The following is a 26375-nucleotide window of genomic DNA, read 5'->3' on the forward strand; positions in this document are numbered from 1 at the left end:
GAGCAGGCATGGTGATATCAGGTTTCTGCGTAATCGCTTCTTTAGGAAAGCTTATTCAAATCAGTCTATAAGAATATGTTAAGGGTCCTATGCTGTATTGAGGAAACTTCCAAACATAACACGATTAAGGCGTTAACTGGATATTAGAATTCAAGCTATCCTGTCGTTTTCTCTGGATTATTGCCCTTTATCCATGTTCTGTTATTATGTTAATATTGCAGCACTTAAGTAATTAACCTGTTAGTTCTGGGGCATCTTCTAGGGCAGACAGACACAGTGTTAGGCTCAGCAGTTGGCAGATAGGACTGCCGTTAAGGATTTTGCCTTTTTGAAGATGGATGTCTATGGTACAGTAGGAAAAGTACGTGGATTTTAAGATTTGCCTTTTTCTGAACCTGCCTTATTTTGTCTTCTTCTTCGAGTAAATAAAACTCCACCTTAGGCATCTCTCTCCCTGTCCCTTATATCCTCCCATTCCTGCTGTCTCTGCCTTGTCCCAGATCCTCCTTATCCCTTGCCCAGATTATAGAATTATTTCTTAACTGTCCTTCACCTAGACTCCCACCTTCACCTGACCCCAGTCTGTTACTCAGTCTTAGACGATAGCTTTCTAAAGAATAAATCTGGACGAAACAGTGACTGAATTAGCCCATGGTGTAAAATTCCAAGTTGTCAGCCTGCCTTACGAGGCTCTCCAAAATTTGCCACCCCTTTTTTTTTCGTGCATCCCAAATAGAGGCCATCAGTGAATTAGTCTTCTTTTCATGAACAAATGGTTCATGTGCTTTCAAATTCTGAGCATTTCCCAGTGGCCCATCCTCCTGGGATAACCCTCCAAACCTCTTGACCTCCCTCTTTCTTTCTTTTTCTCAAACCCTTTCAGCCTTCCAAACACACATTAAATGGTTTATGCAAACCTTCTTGTCTTTGAGGAACAGATGTTTTAAGGATTATAATAGTATATTTTAATTCTTCATTTACATGTTTTCTTTTCATCTAGAAAATGAGGGTTCCTTCAAGTCAGACTCTCAGCTTTTTAATCTCTCTGATATAATCCAGCATCCGGCAGTTAGTAAGTGCTCAGTAAGTGTTCAGTTAGTGACCAGTAAATATGTGCTCATCAAAGCATGTGCATGCTTGGCTTTCTGAAGGCCTCCATCCTTTGCTCTTCCCAGGGCCGCCCTTTTGGTCTCTCCAATGATAAATTGTAATCTACTTCAAATGGATAATACATGTCATTAATTTTTTAGAATCTTATTCAAATTTACATTTATACTTTAAATGCAATGTCCTGAGTGGGACAAGCCCTTACACCAACTGATCTATACAATTAAAGAAATGGAAATCTGAGTGCTTGTCAACCACTCTAGACCTTTCGATATATTTTCCGGCTCAGGGATCCTTTAAAGGTGCTCAGGCTGCAGTTGATTTAAATTACTTATGTAAAGGAAGAAAAGTGTAAGATTCTCCCCCCATTTTTCTTTTGAGTTGTGAATTCTCTATCTCCTTTTGTTGGGTGTCTAATTTATTAGGCTTTAATTTTCTTTGGTTAATTATACCTGTTGATACAGTTACAACCTCAGATGAAAACATTGATGAGATCATGAATATTTTATGGCCTTAATCTTTGAATGTGAAAGGGTGCAATGCTCATATTTCAATTCAAATGTATCTTGAATTGATTAGACATTTCCTTTTGGGAATAAGGGGATGAGTATGAACTTTAATTTCAAAATGTTATATTCATTCCATGTTTAGTAGGGTCTTCAAAGAGATCTTGCCATCAGTCTCCTTCCCACAAGTTGCCCCATCACACACACAATCTGCAACTATGTTTATAGACGTGTAAGCACAAATAATGTTCATATAATTCTTATTCGAAAGTGTCTTATGTTTCCTTTTGCCTTTAATATATCTTATGCACCCTTTAACTCTATGTACAAGGATCTCTGTATCTTGACCCCAACCTACCTAGAATTCTCCCCCATCCCTGGCAATCTCTTATGCATACCTCAAAAACCAATCCAAACATCACATCCTATCTTTAGCTCAGCCCTCATTGTTGCCCCCTACCTCTTAGGGAGGAATTCATTGCTTTTATATTTGTGATTAATTCATGATATGTGGGAAGTACAATGTAGAGTGTAAGAGCTAGTGTTTGAAAAGGCAGACCTTCCTGTGTATGTGTTCTGGCTGTGGGACCTTCGGCAGAATCCACATAATAAAGAGCTCTCTGTATGTCCCAGTTCTATCATTTATGAGAGGAGAAATGATATTACTCCAGAGGGATTATTTGGAGGATTTTTCAGATAATGCATAGAAAATACTTAATGCATGCCTGGCACACAGTAAGGACTCAACCACAAGTGGGAAAAACAAATGTGTGCTTACGTTTTATTTTAAATGCTTGTGTTTCTTTCTCCTCTATTGGAATGAGATGTCCAGAATTCCATCCATCTTCAATGTACACAGTGTTCAACAGCTCTTGGCACGTGACATTGCCTTATGTGGTTATTGATATTAATATATATGGAAGGTTATATAGTGGTCAAAACAGTAATTATTTGGAGAAGAATTAAAAGATTATTAACATGTTTTAAGTATCCATATTAATGTTTTAATAGACACTCAAATATTTTCAGAGGGGTTTTGCTCATAGAGAAAAGGAAAATGAAAGCTACTGTGTGAACCGCAGTTTAAAATAACAAATCCCAAAATGTCAGATATTGTATCTCTTCAGTGGAGAATTACTCCTGGAGCCAATTTAGAAAGAAAAACAGCGTAAGTACTTACAAAATCTCCCTTTGGTTCAAGCTCTGCAGGTAAAACTAGTATAAGTGGAAAGATTCCTAAATATTTCCAGAGTAGCTAGTGATAGGAATAATAATACCATGCATACACTTACCATTTTCTATTAGGAATAAGACATATTTACTTATATTTGCTGGTATTTACTGTTTAACACAGCTAAAATATCTTGCACATAAAGAAGTTAATTATACTTCTCTACTCTGTTCCACAATATTTTTAGCAGCATATATCAGATTTAAATAGAGATGATTAATGCTTATAATTGTTCCTTAAGGACCTTCTTGAGTGTGGAATATGTATGCTTATTAAAAAAAAAGTTTTATTGAGATATTATTCATATACCATAAAATGTACCCATTAAAATATATAATTCATTGGTTTTTATATATTCACGGACTTGTACAACCATCACCACTGTCTAATTCTAGAACATTTTTATCCCCCAAAGAAATCCCATATCCTGGATGCCTGGGTGGCTCAGTCGGTTAAGCATCTGCCTTCAGCTCAGTCATGATCCAGGGTCCTGGGATCCAGTCCCGCTTTGGGCTCCTTGCTCAGCAGGGAGCCTCTTTCTCCCTCTGCCTGCCACTGGCCCTGTTTGTGCTCAATCTCTCTCTCTCTCTCTCTGACAAATAAATAAAATCTTCAGGGGAGAGGGGGAAGAAATCGCATATCCATTAGTAGTCACATCCCATTTCTGCTTCTCTCCCTATCACCTTCAGCCCCAGTCAACTACTAATTTATTCTCTGTCTCTATAGATTTGATTTGCTTATTCTAGACTTTTCTTATAAAAGAAATCAACTATTTCTGGTTTTTGGTGATTGATCTCTTTCACTTAGCATAATGTTTTGAAGGTTCATCCATGTTGTAGCGTATATCAGAACTTCATTCCTTTTCATTGACAAATAAAATTGCATTGTGGGGCACCTGGGTGGCTCAGTCGGTTAAGCATCCGTCTTTTCATTTAGGCTCAGGTCATGATCCCAGGGTTGTGAGATCAAGTCCCACGTAGGGCTCCATGTGCAGGGCAGAGTCTGCTTGAGATTCATCCCCCCTTCCTCTCTCTCCCCCTCTATTCTCACCCCTACTGACTCACGCACTCTCTCTGTCTCTCTCTAAATTAAATACAGTCTTTTTAAAAAAATGGCATCATATGAATATCCCACATTTTGTTCATTGATTAGTTAATGGACATATGCATTATTTCCACTTTTCAGCTATTATGAATAATGTTCCTATGGACATTCATGTTTAAATTTTTGTGTGGCTATAGGTCTTCATTTCTTTTGGGTATATACCTAGGAGCGAAAGCGCTGGATCATATGGTAACTCCAGGTTTAACCTTCTGAGAAACTGCCAAATAGTTTTTCAAAGTGGCTGTACCATTTTACATTTTCACCAGCAAAGTGTGAAGGTTCTAATTTCTTCACATCCTCAGCAATACTTGTTGTGTCCTGTTGAGTGTATTAAATACTAGGGCTGTCCTAGCAGGTGTGATGTGGTATCTCGTTGTTTTGATTGTTTCCCCAGAGGCTAATTATGTGGAGCATCTTCTTAATGTGCTTGCTGGACATTTGCATATCTTCTTTGAAGTGATGTCTGTTGAATCTTTGCCCACTTTTTAGTTGGATTAATTTCTTTTTGTTGTTTAAGAACTCTGTATTCTGTGTACAAATATTCTAGATACAAATCCCCTATCAGATTTATGATTTGCAAATATTTTCTCCCATTCTTTGAATTGTCTTTTCACTTTCCTGATGCAATTATTGTGCATGCTTATTCTTAAAAACAAAAATCAGACGTATTACTCTAAAAGCTGGATTTTAAAGTTAATGTTCATTTTCATGACTCATCTAGAAGTACTTGTTTTTGTATTGTTCTTCTCTGAAATTCTTAGTTTTTTAAATTGAAACTATAAACTTTTGAAGAACGCAGTTCATTTCATTGTTTTGCAAACTGTGCTCTAATGGTACATAAGATGCTCCATGAGAAATGAGTTCAGTTTTTGAGGTTAAAACATCCTTGGGAAATTGAGAATATTGAGAAATTCATTTGCTTTATTTCTCAGAGGTTGTAATATTAAAGGACCTGTGAAGTTCTGTATTAAAAATAACATGTGTCTAGCCCACTATTTCTAAAATCTGTTTTAATGATGTTTTTTAAACTGAAACAACCGTTAACAACAAGTTCTGCAAAACATATTCCAGAAACATTGTTTTAATCTGGTCTCCAAACTGGTTTTACGTGGTTCTCAGCATTATAGGCATTTGTCTTTCTTTCTTTCCTTTTTTTTTTTTTAAGTAGTGTTAGTCCTTTTTTTTCAAGATCCAGGTATACGGCAACAGAGGGAACTGAGACATACGCATGTTGCTTCTACTGTGTTTGTTTAATCCATGAAGCTGCATTTGATCTATGTGTCATACACATAATGAAAATCAAACCGATGACATCAGTTATTCCTCTGTGTACCCATCTTACAGTTAGCGTGTTATGATTTTGCCTTGGAGTAAATCCAAAGTCAGTTAATGTGTGTGGATCTGTTTCTCTTCCATTTCCAAGGCCTTTGTTGGTATGTATTGATTGCCTTTCATTATTGCTGCTCCTTCATGAGAGCTGGAGGTGGGGGGGAGTCAGAGAGAGAGAGGGAGAGGGAGGTTGCATTTGTACATGTTTGCTCAAATAGAACTCAGTAATGACATTTTCATGGCTTCAGGATGTTGGGACAGAAGCAATTATCTTTCCCTCATGGTCATTTGGTGTCAGATGATGATTGCTTCATCTGCAGAATCCTATACCCCTTCCAGGCAGGAAGAATGGAAAGGCAGAAGGGCAAAAGAGACAAGCTAGCCAAGCCTCCTTTAAAGAATTTTCTTGGAAGCTTCACACAGTGACTTCTGCTTTTATCTCATTGGCCAAGACTGTCCCATGGCTGCCTGATTTGTAAGGGAGGGGAGGTCAGGAAATGTAGTTTTTAAGCTGGGTGCATTACCGTCTCTATGAAAATTGGGGTTCTGTCAAAAAGGAAAAAGAATAAAATGTGTGTGATATGAGCAACTAGAGGTCTTTGGTCACATAGCCAAGTGACAAAAGATTATTCTGAGTTAGAGTGAAGAGACAAAGAGTTTTTATTTATGTACTCTTTTTGTTTTCTTTCTTGGTTGATTGCTTTTATTTTTTATTCTTATGTTTTTATTTGAGTATAGTTGACACACAATGTTACATTAGTTTCAGGGGTACTTATGTGCTGTTTGCACCCCTGAGCTTACAGCGACTCGGTATGCCACAGAATCTTAAAACTGAAATAATAGATATTTTATTCTTCATAATTTGAGAACTTATGTATTTCACAAGATGCTTTTTTATAGCAAGACAACTCTCAGGAGAAAGAAATTGAAGACAAAGGGTTCACAGCTATAGAATTTTTGATTCAAATCCTCATTACTTAAATTTCCAACTAGTTGACTTCCCTTATTTTCTTCTGGGCAAACCAATCAGTCAGTCTTTAAACAAATATTTATTGAGTCCCTTAACTGGTACCAAGCCCATGCATATAGAAAATAAGACCAAAAGTTTTTGCTATCCTCAAACTCACTTTCTAGAACAGGAGACAGAAAATAAACAAGTAATGAAATGAATAGACAAGATAATTTCATATTGCAGTAAGTACAGGAAACAGTCATGCTGAAGAGTAAGGGGGGGGGAGATGAAGGAAAGGCTGGTCTCCTTTGTTGACTCCCTAACCCCAGTACCCAGTATCAAGCCTGGCTGAGAGTAGGTGCTCAATGTATATGTTTATTGATGCTGGATGAATGGATGGATGGAGGAGAAGGGACGCAGAGATGAAATAGGAAAATTCATTCCAGGCCTGGCAAATAATATTCAAGCCTTGAGGTTATAGCAGCGAGTTCAGGTTTAACTCTAAAATAAGTGAGAAGCCAGTTGCATGGTTTTATACTGGCTATCCCATCTTCCTAAAAGTTATGCAAAGTTGGTAATACTATCATTTCCATTTTACAAGTGAGGTAACTAAACCTAAAAGTGATAAAATAACTTACCCAGATTGATGAAACTAGAAAGAATGAAATAGGGATTTGATTTTAAGAAATTTGACTCTGGAGTCTACCCTTCCAAGGAGACTATCTTGGGCATTTTGCACACGCTCTGCAGCCAGAAACATCACGGGAAAAGAGTCATTCCCTCATGACCACTTCCAAAAAAGAAGAAACATAGGCTAACAGGAAAATCACCTAATTTTCCCATAAATGACAATAATTTTCAATTTTCAAATGTGACTTTCTGATCATTTTTGAATCCCACAATTCTAATCCTTAAATTTCTCAACAAAGGATCAGAAACTAAAGAATTTTCTGTGGCAGTTTCATTGAAGAAGGTTGGTCGTGACGTGGCAGTGATGTACAAATATTTTGTCAAATTCCATCCCTCCCGCTATTTCTAAATCACAATTTATATTGAAATATGTTTCTTGGTAAAATCTTTAGTACTCTCGGTTATGGTTGGAAGCAGACAATGTGTTTACTAAAAAAAAAAATGTATTGTATACTTTCTTTAAGATGTCTGCCCCCCCCCAAGAATATCCAGGGAGTTTTCAATTTGCATAAATAATCTAAAAAGCTAGACTCTCATCCATTGTATATTACTGATTCAAATTGACAAGGTTGGTGGTAAATTGATACATCAATCAGGATTGGTCTTCTACAGCCCAGAATGATTTTTTTTTTTTTTAAATAGCCATCGTTAGGTAACCATATGTCTACCTAAATACAAGGAAACTTGTGTTTCTTCCCTCCAAATTAACTTTTTTAGTTCTTCCTCTTTTTTATGTTTTGTCTTTAATACAGGCTCTGGCATACAGTAATGCTTAGAAAGAGAGAAAAAAGGCAAGTAAGTTTCTCTGCTCTAGTACTTGAAGTAAGAACTGAGAGAAGAGCATGGCCATTCTTTTTGCACCTGTAATACTACCCACCTCATAAAATACAAAGAATTTATTAAGTTTGTAATTCAAAGTTCATAAAGTTTGAAATTCAAAGAGTTCTTGACAACAAAGAACTTCAGATCATACTATATTCCTACTTTTTTTTCTCCCCCTTCCCTTTTCTTGCCACAACATCTTATATTCCAGTTTCTTTTCCTTCATCCCCAGTGACCTGCATAATATGTCCCCAAAGGGAATAAATTTCCAAGAAAACTTTTTTAATGAAAGGAACTTTGGTTGCAGTATAAACAAACACATGAAATTACTTTCAACATATCAAATGGCTCTTGGAGCCATGAAGAAGAATTGAGGGGCTAGGTCAAATTTGGGGTTGTGGATATATATTCTACCATAAGCGTGAGCTAAGAGAATATCTTCTGGCCTTATAATAAATTAATTCCAATAACATTTAAGAATTTGAGGACAAAATGGACATGTTTTGCTCAAACTTACTAATTGTAGAAAGTAGAACTAAAGTAATTTTGGCAATACCAAGCTCAGAGGAAAAAGAAGAATCCCAAGGGACGTGTAATGGAGTTGGCATATATTGTTCTCTGCCACTTAAGTGAATCTGTCCTTTTCTCACCAACCCCAAAGTGAAGCTGTTTGACGAGGAGGAAGTAGCCTGGAAAATGTTGGGAATTATGTCATTTTGCTGAAGTTTTTTTTGGCGCTAATGAGAAACATGGCTTAGCATTGAATAAGACTTTTAAAAATTCACAAAAAGCATTTTTGGAAAAATGTAACTTTCACATTGAGAGGAAATTGTAAAAAATTAATTCAGTATTTTATGCCATTTATGAGACTGAAAATGAGTTCAATTTTTTAAGTAACATGAATTGTTGATTTGTTTTAAAAAGTCATGCTATAGACTTTTAAGACCATTTCTTTTTTTTTTTTTTTTTTTTTTTTTTTTTTAAGATTTTATTTATTTGGCAGAGAGAGACAGCCAACGAGAGAGGGAGCACAAGCAGGGGGAGTGGAAGAGGAAGAAGCAGGCTCCCAGCAGAGGAGCCTGATGTGGGGCTCCATCCCAGAAAGCCGGGATCACACCCTGAGCCAAAGGCAGACGTTTAACGACTGAGCCACCCAGGCGCCCCTAAGACCATTTCTAAGAAAGATGGTTTAAGTGGAAAATTTTCCTCGGATTTAGTTTGTTTTGTTGATACATAAGGGCTTAACAACTAAGTAGTAATATATCTATATTTTTATAGGTTCACAAGTGTTAAACTATTTGGGGATCAAAGTAATTTTCCCAGTTTTCAGAACACACTTTTAATGTTTTTACATTAAAAATTGTATGTTGTTTACACCATACACAATACATAAGAATGTTTAAGAAAAAGGGGAAAAAAACCTTAAAGCTATCCAAATGCAATACCTCATGAATCTTGAGTTAAATCTTTTGCCACAACTGAGACTGTTTCTGGATTTTACTATTTTCCCTGGGATTTCCAAATTTTTCTTCTAAGTAAAGATCAATTTTATAGATTAGTTTCATGAAGTTGCCCTGGTGGGTTTGACTGAGTTTTAATAATTGGGAGGGGGGGAGGTGAATATTCTTGAATGAGTCCTTTCAGGAGGCATTGTATAAAGGGAATCTGAATATATATGGGGAAACTGAGAAATATTAACATGATCCAGTCTAAAAATAACATGTAAAGAGCTGGAAATAACAAATGAAACCCCCGTTTTTAAAGACTTCTACTCAGTTACACAAATTGGCAGAAATAATACAAGAGGTAGTTTAACAAACTGTAAAATACAGATTTAGAGTCACATTCAAGGCTGCTCAGAGATTCAGGTTTCACTTGAAGTCAAGTTGATTGAGTTAATCACTTTAAGCCTTAATGCCGGTTTACTATTTTACAAGAAAAATGTGTTTGTTTTGCTCAGAACGTAAAAGGTTTTTTGCTGTGATCATTTTACAGTGTGGATTTTTTGGTTTTGTTTTGTTTGCTTGTTTTATTTGGGGCGTTAGCTATCACTTGCATTGGATATTTGGTTGTGTTTCCAGCTAATAGAGGATACACCTGAAGGTGGGCGTCTTTTCCAGATTGAAGAAGCATAGCAATGGCTCTTACCTAGCTGGTCTTTTCAAGCCTTTGCTATTTGTGGTTCTCAGCTTTTTGCTGCTCTTTATGCCTCAGGAAGAGTAAGACGTCTCAGGTGTCATTATGGCGTGCACCACCGAGGGGATCCAGTAATGTCATAATGTCACAGTTTGGATTTTCCAATTGCTACACTGAAAATAATCTGAATCTGAGGCAGTAAACTCAGTAGATTCCAAGGTCATGTACATGTGTTAAGTTACTGTGAGTCATGATGCACGAAGTTTTGTTTTACTCATGAATTTGATCAGATTTTGTAAGTTGTGTGTTGGCATGGGTCAAGGGATGGGTTTCTTCCATTCTAGTTTAATAGAAAGTAACCGTATAGATCATCTGAATTATACTTTTAAAAAAGAATCAGAATGTAATAACACCTAAATAATATTACATAATTATTAATGGTGGTAGAAATAATAGCTAACATTTAATGAGTGGTGCTTAAAACACACCACATACTGGACCAAGCCTTCTTTATGTAAGGGCTCATTTAATACTCCCCAAACCACATGAATTTAATACTATTATTATCTGGAACTGAAGCACAGAAAGATCAACTAAATTTTCCAAGATCATGGGTCTACTAAGACTGACTCTCATGTCGTATGTGAGATTTGAACCAGCCAAGCAGCCCCCAGAGCCCCTGTGCTTAAGCCCTGTGCTGTACTTCATCAGTAGTTCAGAAGGCACTTCAGGATCCTGTGGTGCTTTGGCTTGGCAATATCAACATTTGTTATGTTTACGTAGAGCACGGGGCTCTAGATTTATTGTGGTACCCAATAAATATTTGTTGAAAGGGTGTATGGATAAATGAATGAGTGTGTGAATGCAGCAATGAATTATACGTACTAAAGAGACGTACTAGGAGAATTTGGTATAACTTAACTTTCGACATAATTTACTATACATTTTGAGGTCATTCTATAGCCAACATTTAAAAATGTGATTAATACCCATCACCCATTGAGCGCTGGGTGTTATAAGTAAGGATGAGTCACTAAATTCTACTCTTGAAACCAATATTATACTATATGTTAACTAACTAGAGTTTAAATAAAAATTTGAAAGAAAATAAAATAAAAGTATGATTATAGTATTTAGGTAGGATTTTCTGAGAGATTCAGTTTTTCTCTAGTTCCGCAGTTTTTAAGTAAGATGGAGACTAGAGAGTGGAAAATGGATTTTAGAGAAATAAATCTATGGCATTAATTACCACCATGAATTCCATGAAGACAAATCAACTCCCATGTCCTTTTGTTTTTTCCTTACCAATATATTTCATTCCTCAGGATGTGATATTTGGTTTGGACTCAGTAATTCCTTACTGTTAAAAGTAACACAGTAGGGAAAACTTACATGATTATATGTGATTATGTAAATTGTATGAAAATAATGTATAAGAAAAGCACTTAGAAAACTGTAAAAAAATAGTTTCTCAGAATGTGTTTCAAGGAAAATTGTTAATTCCTTTTGAAACAAAAGTGTTCTATGATCAAATACTTCTGGAAATGCTTAGTTTAATTATATTCCTTTGTTTAAGACTTCCTCAAACTTTAACAATGTTAATATATATTGGGACTATCTAAGTAGAATTCTATTTTGCAGAATTTCACAAGCTTATTTTACTTTATTGCTATTTCTTTATGAAATTTTTTGCACTTTTTATTTTATTTTTTTAAATTTTTTTTAATTAATGATTTTTTATTATATTATGTTAGTCACCATACAGTACATCCCCGGTTTCTGATGATTCATTAGTTGTGTATAACACCCAGTGCACCATGCAATACGTGCCCTCCTTACTACCCATCACTGGTCTATCCCATTTTTTGCACTTTTTAAGCACAAGACTGATGTGATTGCATTATTAATAGTAATACCAAAGATGGAAATTAGCAGTAAAAGTGCCAAAATTGATGTCATCAAGATAGTCAAGATGTAATACGTAAGAATAATGGAAGGTTTGATTCATCAGTGACCACACTAGGTTTAGGGTAGTGATTGTCATTGTGAGAACAGAGACAGAAATAGAATTATGGAAACACTCTCAATCAGAGTGTGGGAATATCATCATAATTACCAGAAATAGATGAAGGATTTGCAGGAAAGAGGCTGGGATTTCAAACTCCAGAATATTTGGATTTCTTTCTATTTGAAATCCTCTCATTCCCTCCTGTTTATGAAGTTTATACTAGGTTGAAACGCTAAGAGTCAGGATCAGGGATTTATTCTGTGCCAAGTGGATGGAATTTAGGTAGTTATTACTGACTGTGAAAAAAAAATATATCCCTTAATTTCAGTCATTCAGTGCTTTACTATTTCCAGGCTTTCAGTGCTAAGGGTTCTAAAGAATTTTTTTTTTTTCCCTGCTAATTTGTCTGAAGTTTCAAGATGGGGAGAATAGGAGAAAACTGAATTATTCTGGAAAAAAAAAGAATTAAGATCCTGAGAAAGATCCTTAAGATCCTTGAGGCATGAAAGGCTGGGACCAGTAAGCTAAACAAGACTCACTGCTCTAGTCCCATCCTAGGACTAAAGGGCAAGCAGTGGTGATGGCTGCCGCCCATACCCCTCCCCTTGCCAAGATACTTTATGCTGCCCTTGGATGTATCTGATGAATATTTTTGTGGCTTTTTTGCAGTATTCTGTGTAATGTAACCATGTCCTGTCTCCCTCTGAAATCTTTGGTAGTATCTCCATCACTGGCTCATGCCCTGCAGATGGGATGGATTTGGGGTGTGGGGATGCGATGAAGTGGTGGTGGTGAAGGCAGGCTGTGGATAAGAACCGAGGAGGCCATTGATCAGTCCTATCTGGTTTACCCAGAGGAGGCTGAGGGAGTCTCCCAGTTTGTCAGTTTAATTATAAAGGAGGGTAAATCTTGGTCAGTATCGCCTCCATTAGGCCTTTCTATGCCCCAAACTCTAGGGAAGAACCCCGCAGGGCTGAGGAAGAGTGTGTGGGAGCCTCAGGGATTCCGTTAGTACCTTTGGCCTAAGGCCCAAATCACATTCAGATTTTGGTGTACCTTTCCTGCAGACACAATGTCATCTTGAACTTCTTACTCTACTGATAACAGGAGGAGAAGAAAAGAAACATAAAGGATTAAGAGCAGTTTTCTTAAAAGGACTAGACAGGAGCTGAGCTTGTGTAGACTTCCCAAGCCAGGGCACTGTCATCTGGTAGACTCTGCAGACAGGGGAGTAAGCCATCCAGGCCCATCGTCCCACCTAGAATCCAGGAGAAAGCAAGCCTAAGTAGTAGAAAGATTATAAAAAGAGTTTGCCAAGGGAAGAATCCAAAGGGGACATGCTAATGGTAGAGACAAGCTTTATTTATTTTATTTTATTTTTTAAGATTTTATTTATTTATTCGACAGAGATAGAGACAGCCAGCGAGAGAGGGAACACAAGCAGGGCGAGTAGGAGAGGAAGAAGCAGGCTCATAGCGGAGGAGCCTGATGTGGGGCTCGATCCCATAATGCCAGGATCACACCCTGAGCTGAAGGCAGACGCTTAACCGCTGTGCCACCCAGGCGCCCCTAAACACAAGCTTTAATTTGCTTATCCAATTGAACGTTTCATGCCTCATAGTAAATGGAGTTAAAAGGCAGCCCTGCTTTTATGTATTTTATGACTCCTGAAAATATGTATAAAGGGATGACAAATTTGTGCTGTGTGCTCTGTGATATGGCTAATCTATGGGCGCCTTTGTGGAGTGTGGGATCTGTTCCATAAATTCACACTGATTTGAATAAAATTGAGGAAGAGTTTGGGGAAGGGAGAATCCCTGGTCCCTTATTGCTCTACTGAATGTACTTTGAAATTTTTAATGAGCAGAGTGAATGATTCACTTTTAGATAATTCCATACCAGAGGAAGGGAGTAAATACCAAATATATACCTATGGTTAAAAAGATCCAACCCTTTTTAAAATTTTTAGCTTAAGGACACTGTGCTGCTCTTCAAATTAACCACTTACGCTCCTGTCTCGAGATCTTTGTATCTTCTATTTCCTCTGTCTGGCAAGCCTGTCCCCCAGATATCTTTGTGTACAGCTCTCATTTATGCAGTTCTCTCATAAAAAAAAGTTATTTTTTCAGAAAGGACTTCCCTGATCTCTACTTACATGAAAGCAGCTCTAGTCCCAGCCCCTACCGCCATTAGCCACTAATTCTCCGTCCTTCACTCTCAGCTTCTGCATAGCTTTTTCGTCACCTGGTATGTTTCTTCACTTGTGTTCCGTCTCCTTTCATTAGGACTGTAAGAGCCAGGTGAGTAGAGATGCATCTTGGTTTGTTCACTGAGGTTAGGTTGTGCCTAGAATCATTCCTGGAACATAACAGGTGTATAATAAGTATGTGTTAAGGATTTGTTTAATGAATAAATGATGCAATGAAAAGCAGGTTAGTTAGTACATAACTAACTTTGTGTTAAGGATTTGTTTAATGAATAAATGATGCAATGAAAAGCAGGTTAGTTAGTACATAACTAACTTTGACATCCGTACATGTACCATACATAGTATATATAAGTATATACAGTGTACATATATAGGATAGTATATATTACAGTGTGTATGTATTATTTTTATATGTTTTAAAAATATGCTTTAGTAATTTTCAACAAGTGAAATAGAAGGATGGGTTTCTGGAGAGGAAGGTGAGGACGACAACGTTCGTGTTGCTTTCTATTGTTACCTTTCCTCCTATCTAAAACCTTTCGGAATGAACCACGAGAGACGGTGGACTCTGGGAAACAAACTGAGGGCTTCGGGGGGGGGGTGGGGGATTGGGATAAGCCGGTAATGGGTAGTAAGGAGGGCACATATTGCATGGTGCACTGGGTGTTATACGCAAGTATTGAATCATGGAACATTGCATCAGTCAATCAATAAATAAAACCTTTCACCTCTTTAAGTACCTGCAAAGAATTTGTCTTTTCACCTCTTGTGGTTCTCCTGCCTCTTTCATCTCTTTTCAGTAATAGTTATGGTGAAATTTTTCTTCCCGTGAATCCCCTGAAAGGCATTCTTTTTTATATTAACAAGCAAAAAGTAGTAGGAGACTATAGCTCAGGGAAAACTGTATAGAAACGAGAGGAAAGCATATCTTACCTACAGAAATTATACTTTCAACTATCTGCATTTCTCATGCTATTATTAAAAATACCTCTGCTTGGATAGAACCATTTTGTTTCCATGCTGACTTCTTTGCTTTCTCCTGTGAACTTTTTAAATTCGGTGTTTGGCAGCAGTTTTGTTTTCCTTGGAACTGAGTACTGTGTAACATACTGTTAGCTGAAGGCTGTGATGTACAAATGTATTATGAAAAATAAAAGAGAGAGAGAGAAGAATTTATTCCATAAGGATGAAAATGACTCAGTGTCAAGGAAGTTAGGATTTTCAAAATGCTTTAAATAACAGATTGTGTTTCTTTTAAAGGAAGTATACTTTGTTTCCTAGAAATAAATTTAAGGGTATCCACTTTGCCTGTCTTGATTAATGGGAGCTGGAAAAGAAGAAGGATAATTTTTTTTTTTTTTTTTTTTTAGAGAATTCCTTCCTCAGATGGCAAGTTTTTTGTTTAGCATATGTGGGCATAACCTTGGTAACCTGTATTTCCCAAATCTTCTTATTAAGATGCCTTTTCCCAGAGGAATAATCATAGTTAAAGAGCTCAGAAGGTAGTTTTTATAGAAGGTGAGAGACATTCTTTTTTCTTCCTGAATTAAGCAGCCATGTATTCTTTATCAACTAGAATATATTTGAATATCCAATTTTTTTCATTTTTCTACACTTAGTATCTGTCTCTGTCTCTCTCTTACATTTCTAGAAACTTTATATAACTAATAGTAAAATCATAAGCATTTCTTTTCCAGAAAGAGTATCATATCATGTTAATGAACTTTCGGTCTCTTTTCCCAGAATTATCTAGGTATCATTGCTGCTATTCATTGTCTTGAAAGTTTAGCCCAGATGAATTCAATAGGGGAAAGAAAAAAATCTACAGTTTCTACTTCTGTTCCTCATGGTCCATGACCCATTTCTATCTTTTCTCTAACCCCATGAAAATGTCAAATGCCTACTCTTGTCATCTGCAACTTAATACCAAACCTCCCTGTTTGAGTCAGTGGATGTTTTGATTTTCTCCTTGATATCTCATCAACATCAGTTTGCCCTTAATTCTGAAATTCACTGACTTCATTGTGCAAGCTCCCCTATTCATTATTTATTATAACCAGCCAAGTTTTTTGATTTCTTCTAATCATTAGTCAAGAGAGTGAGGCTAGTGAGGTGTCTAGGTACTTCCTAAAACATTTAGCCCTATGGTTCTGTTTAGTGGGCCAAATGCTTCATTTTAATTTAAATAATCTGTAGTGTTAAGTCAGGCAGTTTATCACATGATGGATGATTTTTTTTTAAAGGATAGTGAAAACATTGTGATTATTTTAGTTGGTCTATGATCTAAGAACAGTGCTATTATGACAGTTAAATAAATTCTATGTGCAAATAAGACAAAAATTCATGTGCTATCATGTGCTTATCTTCCCCACTCCCCATCTCACCCCCATCAGTGCCAGGTACGCTGTAATCATGGAGATCATAGGGCCCTGACACTCTGGGCAGCAGCCCCACCACCTCTTTCTCTGCACTTAACAAGTTGCAGAAAATATTATAACAAACCTCAGACATTCAATATTAAAATGATTGTTAAAGTTTGATTCAGGTTATTTTAATTAAAAACAAATCCTTTGTATGATTTCCTCAAGTCCAAAGGGGGAAAAATCTTGTTGAATTATCTTGTTTATCATTTCAGTTTATTGCTTTTTAGATTGTATTTCACATAGCATGTAGATTTCTAGAACTCTTCGTTACTTTGAAAAAGTAGTAATAGTATTTAAAAATACACTTGGACATATTAACACATGGCTGGGCAACTCAGACTTTTAAATAGAGTAATGATATTAATATGTAATATAAATATGTAATAATAGAATAACATAAAATGCCTTTACCCTAGATCTCTCTCGTTAGTCTACTGTATAATGCTAGCAAATAACTCTCTCTGATATATAACACATGTGGCAAATTTTACTATGGTATGTTTCAAAATAAAAGGTCAGATTTAGAGAGTGAACTTTTGGAGGTTTATAAATTCTGGCTTAGAATGATCAAGTTTATCTTGTTCTGTGCTAAGTGATGACTCCAATGAATTTACATTTTGAAAGTTTTTGTTTTCAGACTAAAAATCATCTTTTTTTTTTTTTAAGCGTAGTTACTGATAGAAGGCAGTGAAATGTGTGCTTTTCTTATTTTAGTTCTGATCCTGGAGAAATGTTATCTTTTTGACTTACTACCTGTCATTATCAAATATTCCAAGTCAATATATTGTGGATTATAACTTGTGTTTGTGGTTTATTTACCTCTTTTTACTGTGATACTCATGCTAGTAGAATTTACCAGGTTATCCTGTTAGTTGAAACTCATTAGCAAGAGAATAGTAGGCATAACAGTCTTTTATGAAGTATTATTTTTCTGAAGATGTAGATAAAACAGTGAGGGAAAGGAGAAGATAATCCTTCTGCTTAAGAATTATTTTACTCTAGACTGAGGAATCACAGGCCTGTACCTCTGAAACCAATAACACATCGTATGTCAATTAATTGAATTTAAATAAAAAATGTTTAAAAAAATTATTTTACTCTAACAGGGTAGTACTCAAGTTTATCGTTTATTTGAAGTTGACAAAACAAGCATCCCATCTTCCTGTTATTTTCTTTTTCTTACTATTATTGATAAAAGGTATTCCCAAGGTCTCAATAAGGGAGGTGATTGAAATGTGTCGGGATGGTTTTTGATAGTTCTAGTGAACAACTAATTAAATGGTCTTAATTTATATGTTTCTAAATCAGACTATTTATTTCATTAGTTGATTAGTGTTTAACTTTTTTATAGTCGACTTTAAATGACTATTAATGAATATTTACTAGCAGATGTAGTGCCATTAAATCCAGAAATTAAAAAAAAATTAAAGCATTAAAGAAATATCAACTATCTAAGCATTCAGTTTTATATGATGATTACCTGGGCTAATTTACCCAAAATTGTGTGCTAGCTAAATTAAAATTATATCATTTCACTAATTCCAACGCTTAAAATAACCGATCATCTTATTAAAAATGAGTAATTTAAAATTACTTTGTTATATTTCTCACTTATTATACCATGAGCATTTCACATGTAATTTTGTAAAAAGGCCCTAAAAGCCAAATTTGAAATGCTCTATTATATTCTTTTTATACTCTAATTTAGCAGATAGTTTCCCTTTTGTTGGATAACACGGTGATTGACACATTGTAATTAATGAATTTTTACATTTTTATTTTCTAGTTGAAAGAGTAGGAATTTTTGAGAGTATGCAATATGTATTAAAATTGATAAATATAGTATATGTCTATGTATTTATAAATGTGTAAATATATACATGTGTGTATCTATACATTACATACTGACAATATATATGCATACTTAGCTCTCTAAATTCTACCAAATATTCAACATGATCAGATCGCTAATTTAATAGGTAAGAGTCATCTCGTTATTGTTTATACTGAACTTTTTCACTTCAAATAAAATTGTTGCTCAGTATTGATTATTGATATTAATTTTGTGAACTGTCTTTGTCCTTTCCTCTAATTATTTACTAGGGTTGCATGACTTTCAAATTTGTAGAGCTCTTAATGTACTGAAGATATTATTTTTTACCTGGCATTTAATGGAAATATTTTGCCAGTGTGACGTTTGTGCAGACATTTGAAGTTTTACATGCTGGATCATAATCCTCTGTGTGTGTTTTGTTTAGTTTGGATAATCTTTTTATATTTCAAGGTAGTCTAAATATTTGCCTGGGTATTATTTTATAGTTACCATTTCATCTTTTTAAATTTGTCTTTTTATCTAGAATTTATATTTGTATGTGTTATAAGGTTCAGCTCTCCTTTTTCCCGAAGAATCTGTTTCTCTCTCTCTCTCTTTTTCACTTGTGGACTAATTCATCAGATACTCATTGATTTTTATATTTTCTTTTTCATATTTTGACATTTCACAACTGTCCACTACATTTCATTCATTTACATTTTGAGTCTTAAATCATTGTCCTGTAATTTGGGTTAAATTTTACAATATGTTTTAATAACCCTCTAGGGTATTACTCTCCTAATATTTTCTGATTCTTATCAGTTTATTCTCTCAGATAAAATGCACATAGTCTTTTTTTTCTTTTTTCAGTTTCCTAAACAAATATGAATAGCTTTTGATTGAGATTGGTTTAAACCTGTCAATTTGGGTGGAACTGAACTTAATAATTCTATAGAATTCGGTCTTCTAAATCAGGAACATTGTATGGCCATCAGTAAGGTCTTACTATTTTCTGTATATGGTTAAAAGCATTTTTTGGTAATGTTCAAAAATATTGCTTTTTTGTTACTATTGTGAACAGTTTTTTATTGTATCTACTAAGGGGTCATTGCTGTTGTATAGAAAAGCTAATAAGGTATATTAATATGTTGAATAGTCCATCCTCTTCATGTGCTAACTTATTAGTGATGGGAAGTTCTTCCATTGGGACCCATGAGTAGTAAGTGTACTGGACAGATGAATGGAATTTTATTCCTCTCAGTCAATATCTTATATGTTCTTAGTTTTCTTCGAGTTACATGTTATTTTCAGTAAGTAAATCATGCTTTGTAAGCAGAGTAGCTCAGGTCTATTACAACTACGGGACTAGCTTGATAATGTTTTATAGTGTCTTTTTTTATGAAAATCTACATTTTGTGACCTTGGGGGGTGTATTTCGCATTAAATCATTTCACTCTTTAGAACTCTCATATTTTTGTGATATTATCAAAACAGAACTAAAAATGATTGAAATATTTTGGCCTTCTCATTTTTATCAGTCATGACAGTAAATTAAGCTATACTAATGATTTATTTAGCATATTTTCTTAATAAGCTAGAAGCTTAATGGCATGTAAAAAGCTTAACCCGGGTTAACATCTTTCTAAGATGTTCCTGACAACCATAAAGCTGTAGAGTAGCAGACTCTATCACACAGTGATATTAAAATACCTTCAGAACCACTACACATCAAAATATTAGCTATCAAACCAGAAATTATTATTACTTTAGGTGTGTTAATTCATTCATGATAGCTGCTTCATACATTCATATTAAAACATAGATTTCAAAAACATAATTATTCTTTAGAAGAAATAGTAAAAATATTCGCCACATAAAATAAGTATCATTAAATTTACGGTAGTTATTATATTATATTACAGCTCATGGGGCATTCAGAATGGGACCACAAACGAGGGCCAAGAGGATCACAGGTAAGTTTGTTTTCCTTTCCTTTATTTTGCATTTTGTTTCTTAATGTTTTGAGCCATGAATCTTCTAAAACTCAAGCAATAACAAGTAGAGAGAGGAAGCGGCAAATAATCATGCCATTTGTTTTTATTTAAGTTAGCTGTGATTAAAGTCGGGTTTCAAATCCCAAAGGCAGATGCCTGTATAGTCTTCCTGAGAGCTTTCTGGTATCCCAGATTGCTTGTGTTTATATGAATGTAGATTTTATATTCATCTTGTCTCTGCACAATACATTTTGATCAGCAACCCACTCTCTTGCTTTTATTCACTTCCTTTGATAATTTTTCTATGTATTTTCTTTCTTTCTCTATCTTCCTGTTTTTGGTTAAATATTTTGAAACATAATCAAAGTAAACCCTGAACTAATTACAGATTCTGTCTCCAAATTAACTGTCTTCGTCTTAGGGAAATAGAAAGATGAAAGGACCTATTATTTTTGAAAAGAAACAAATTCTGAACCTTTCTATATTACCAGATTGTTTTCATTGTCTTACTTTATGTCTTAGGCAAGGGGAAAAACTTCCATGACGCATTTATGCTTTTTAATGACCTAATTAGACAATGTGGATTTGTTTTGCTTCCATAATTACTTTGCCTGACAGAATAAGGGCTGAGTTTTACGCTAAGAAAATTCTCTCTCCTCCTGCGGTATTTTGTGAAGAAAGATGAAAATCCTTTTATCTCCTAGCAGTCTGTGTGTTTACCTGATTGTAGAGAGCCAAATAAAAATTAAGTGGGTGGGACATTTTTACTTCTCCTGTTCACACTTTCTAATTGCTACTAAAAAATATGGTTAAAAGAAAGCAAGTTGAATATGCGGTACTGTATATGAGAGTTCATTATCAAATATAAGATTCTCCCAGGTTTTTTACAAAGCGGACATGGACCTGTGCTATCATTAAATTTGCCTGGTAGTTATTTAATTTAGGTCACTAGGAAAATAAAACCCAGTCAATCAGTTGTTTTAAGTTGAGATTTTAATAGCCATGGTTTTAATTTCATCCATTATCAACTTGATTAGTAAATAATATAAACCACTCCAATTAAGTTAGTTATCCGAAAGAATTTATGTCTTGCCTTCTTTCACTCTTACTTCCCCTTCTCCATTTTCTCTGTCAGGCTTTCCCTGTATACACACCTGTAATATTTTAAATCAGAATTTGCTGCAAGATTGGGAATGAAATGATGAATGTATGGTAAATGCTTTGTGATTCCAACCCAATTAAATACTAAAGATGAGCCCAAGTACGAAATTCAACAGTTCCTGATTATTGCCACCAAAAATATTTTAATATTCAAAACTTGCCAAGTAACTTCACAATGACATGCCCCTTCAAAGTAACGTGGTGCTACGTATGTTTGTTTAAAATAAGTATTATTTACTCATGTGATTTATTTGGGGTTTTTTTTTCAAGTTTTTACTTAAAATCTAGTTAATTAACATATAGTATAATATTAGTTTCAGGGGTACAGTATAGTGATTCAACACTTCTGTACACCTGATGGGTGCTCATCACAGCAAGTGCCCTGCTTAATCTCCATCACCTATTTCATCCATTTCCTCCCCCACCCCCTCCATCTCCCCTCTGGTAACCATCAGCTTGTTCTCTGGAGTTAAGAGTCTGTTTTTTGGTTTGCCTCCCTTTTTTTTTTTTTTGAATGAAATCATATGGTATTTGTCTTTCCCTGGCAGGCTTATTTCATTTAGCATGATACTCTCTTGCTCTGTCCATATCATTATATATATAATATGTGTATTATATGTATGTGTATACATACATACACAAATAAACACATACGCACAATGGAACATTACTCGGCCATAAAAAAGGATGAAATTGTGCCATTTGTAACACGTATAACCTATTTGAATATAACGTATCTTCAGGTTTGGATTGGTCACTCTGTCTTATAAGTTAGAAAAAAAATGTCATAAAAGCACAATACTGCTCGTGTTAAATTTAAACATAAAAAACCCAGAGTGAAAAATTTTCAATTCCAGATATTGCACATAGCTAAAAAACTTCAAAATTCCACATACACAGAATATATTCATAAACAGAGTTTGATCACATTTGAAAGCCTGAGATAGTTCTGAAAGACAAATGCGTTGGAACATTCTTGCATGAACTACCATTATCAACATCAAGGTCTGTCTTAGACCTTTCAACTAGCTAAATAAGTATTTTCAGTGAGTATAGCTTTGTCTCACTTTGATTTCTCAACTCATAAAAATTAAGGTAAAAAGCAAAAACATACACCAAATCCTGAAAACAGTAACTATAACAAAACCATTGAAATTTCAGATGAACAAATTAAGTGTTAGATAATAACTTCTTATCTAAATTTAACTGCCCACTGGGGGGTAAAAAGACACTATATTTATGTTTTAGATCATTGATCCCTTATCTTGCTATTATTTCCTTGGATAATACATCTAAGCCTTCTAGACATTTCAAAAGAATTTCAGACAGACTACATCTGAATACAGATTTCTTAATAATTTACTAATACTCAAACCCCATCTCTGTTTAGTTTAATTGAAGACACTTAGGAAATTATTAAGCACTTATTATGTGTACAGCATTGTAGTAGGTCTAAGTCTGATGAGAAACTGAGTTGATAAGGTAACTACATTCCAAGAGCTCACAAGTTATGTTTGGATAGAATAAGACTTAAATATATACTCTGCATATAAGGAAGACTAGTAAGTGTAAAATTAAATATATAAACAAAATATGATAGGAGTTTAGGTGGGACACAGTATTTATCCTTAGTAGAACTACTTCTTGGAGTTGCTATCTTCAACGTGAACCTTCTATGTTGGGTAAGGCTTTATTTTATTTATTTTTTATTTTTTAAAAATTTTAAAAGATTTTATTTATTTGTTTGAGAGAGCAAGAGAGCGCAAGAGAGAAAGAAAGAGAGAGCAGAGGGAGGAGTAGACTTCCTGATGAGCAGGATGCCTGATGCAGGGCTTGATCTCAGGACTCTTGGATCAAGACCTGAGCTTAAAGTCAGACACTTAACCGACTGAGCCACCAGGCTCCCCGGGTAAGGTTTTAGAAGTGCAATGGGAAGAATGGGAAAAACTTGAGTAAAAGGCTAAACTGGCAGAGTGTAGGACATGTTTGGATATATGTGAATTTTCTCTGTAACTGCTTTGTCAACACGTGTTGGCTAAGGATTGTTGCAGGAACTACTGAGAAGGAATGATTCAGAGACTGTCATATGTTATTGATTAGACACATGAGGAAGAAGTCAGGAGGGTCAAGATTTTGAAATTCAGTACTTGAGGAATTGGTGCCATTCACACAGACTAGTTTACAGAGAAGACAGTGAATTCAGTGTTAGCAATGTTAAGTGAGAAGTGACAATGATAATTCTAAAAGGAAATTTCAGATGAGTACTTGAGGTGTACCATTCTGGTGCTCTGTAGCCAGATTGGAGCCAGATTAGAGTTCTGTAGTCATTTGGGAATTGAACTACATCAGGAGATAGATTGTAGAAGAAGAATATTATAAGGGAAAAACAGAAAAAAGACTGATTCTTGGGGAAGGCTCATTGGAAGGGCTGGGAGGAGCCTGGGGAGAGAATTAAAGCATGCCCATGTTCTCCTAGGAGACCAGTTGAAGGAGAAATTGTGCAGAATGAAAAGTTGTATACTATCAAGTCACACGAGGAGGAGGGTTGAGACCACAAACAAAGGTTCAAGAAAACGAAAAACATGGGAAATGCTTTTTGATATAGTGATTGGCAGGACATTCGTGAACTTTGAGAATGCCATTTTGATCAAGAAGTGATGGAAAGCAGAATACAGAAATTAAGTGAATAGCGTAAGATAGTAGAATGTTCTCTTGAAGGAGTTTTGCTTTAAAAGAGCGATGGCAGCGGAAATGAGTGAAATATCTTTTTATGCTGAGGTGAGATGTATGTCTTAACCATTATTAATGGCAAAGAACAAAGAATCAGTGTAGAGAAGAAATCACCAAAAAGTCTCGACACTGGTTTGTTTAAGGAATGAAAAATGGTGTGGTTCAGGGAAGGGAATGTATGTTCTTCCAAAGTGACCCTTTTGGCATCTGTTTATCTGTTTTTCTCACATGCCACAAATCCCCGGCCCAAATCCTACCATTCACCCTAGTCAGGAAAACTAACCATGTTCTCAAGTGAACTAATAAGTAGATTCACCAAAAAGCACAAATGAAGAAGCTTTGGAAAGAAATAGAGACATCTATCCCAGAATAAGGGATAAGAAATAGGGACAGATAGTACAAAATAAAAGATACATTGTGAGCCTAATGATTTCTATTTTTTTGGTAGAGAAAGGTACAAAAAGTTGATGGTTAATAGTGGAAGGTCTTGAATGGTAGGGAAAAAAGTAAATTTGTTTTGCGTATCTAAGGGGACTGGCTTGATGTTTGAGCATCAGGAAATGTCTAGTAAAAACAGAGGTGTGTCATCTTCTGTGAGTGGGTAGCCTGCAAGACAAATTTTAACCTATTTTATGTTGATTCAAAAAAGCACCAATATATGTCAGGCACTTTTTTTTTTAGCCTCTGAGGGGTCAAAAATGAACTGAACAACTTGGGTCTTTAAGAAGCATGCAGTTTTACCTAAAGTCAGCCTTAGCTAAAGGATAAAAAATAATCAGATAGTATTGAGATCATTAATCATTGTAAGATAGAGTTAAGCTTCTCCTGGCCTTCCCTCCATGTGCTTAAGAAGTAAGAGATTTTCTCAAATTTGATGTGGTCCCCCAAAATTATATGTGTACACTATCATGGATAATAAGGAGGTGTGCCCTTCAGATATTTATCATATGGAAAAATGCATATCTTGCTTCAAGTAAATTGCACCAGTTAATTGCTTAGGACTTTGTAGACTCATCAATAATTTAATTCAAATTGATTTATTTACTTGCAATAATTCTGTGATACAATTTGTCACCTCACTCAAAGCTTTCTGGCTGTTATTTCTTGTCCCTCTCGTTCTTCTTCATCTCCTCCTCTACCTTCCACTCCCCCTCCTCCTCTTCATTGTTTTTAAGTATATATTCTCCAATCGTAGATCATCCAAATTAGGGAATATGCTAAACGATGGACGTCTAACAGCATGCAGAGCTCTTTTATCTGGCAGTATTCCCAGGAATACCAAATGAAGTCAGGGATGAAATTCTCAGAAGGCAATTAGTTTTTTATTTTTCTTTAAATTCTTGAAGAAAAGTTTTCCAGTGGGAAGTGAAGAAGGGCAATAGAAAATCGCTCTCCTTTGAAAAGGTTAAAAATGATAGGCGTGGATTCCAAGGAGCCTTGTGGGAAAAGATTCCTTTAGTTTGTGAATTTGTGAACTTACTAAGATTTTAATGTACTAGGAGCCAGCAGGCTCCTTTTTACCAATAGTTAGAGACTAGCGGGTTCCTTAGTTATTTAGTGTGTTATTGATGACATAGAGACTACCAGCCAGGCTTTATCAAATAGACTTAAGACCACTTATTGGGAAAAAACAAACAAACACTTTGTGTGTGATTTGTCTAGTTCTGTAGACAATGAAATTCTGGTTAGTATGTTCCTAAATAAGTGAAGTACTGTATGTACAATACAAGAAGATAGCTGAATATTCTGATAGGAAAAATAAGTTATCAGATAAAATGAAGCAAAGATGGATAGGTAACATACCAAAGTTTACAGGATGCAGCAAAAGCAGTTTTAAGAGGAAAGTTCATAAAGATGGAATCTACCTCAAGAAATAAGAAAAGTCTCAAACAATCTAACTTTACACCTCAGGGAACTAAAGAAAGAAGAAACAAAGCCTCAGGTTAGTAGAAGGAAGGAAATGACAAAGATTAGAAAAGAAATAAATGAGATAGAGACTAAGAAGAAAATAAAAGCTGGTTCTTTGAAAAGATAAAATTGATGAACGAAACAACCTGTAGTTAGATTCACCAAGAAAAGAGAGGAGACTCAAATAAGTAAAATCAGAGATGAAAGAGGAGATGTTACAACCGATACCACAGAAATACAAAGGATCCTAAC

The 26375-nt window shown here is 35.2% G+C and overlaps 1 protein-coding gene across 1 annotated transcript in view; it reads left to right on the forward strand.

Annotated features, from left to right (window-relative positions):
* PDE3A (phosphodiesterase 3A) overlaps nt 1-26375 on the forward strand; it is a 314149-nt gene that overhangs the window by 168151 nt on the left and 119623 nt on the right. The window contains exon 2 of the mRNA XM_040642202.1: nt 20253-20303. Coding sequence (XP_040498136.1) covers nt 20253-20303 — 51 coding nt within the window. The remainder of the gene's footprint in view (nt 1-20252; nt 20304-26375) is intronic.

This window comes from Ursus maritimus, unplaced genomic scaffold (genome assembly GCF_017311325.1).
Source record: "Ursus maritimus isolate PB19 unplaced genomic scaffold, ASM1731132v1 scaffold_26, whole genome shotgun sequence".
In the NCBI taxonomy this organism is placed as follows: Eukaryota; Metazoa; Chordata; class Mammalia; order Carnivora; family Ursidae; genus Ursus; species Ursus maritimus.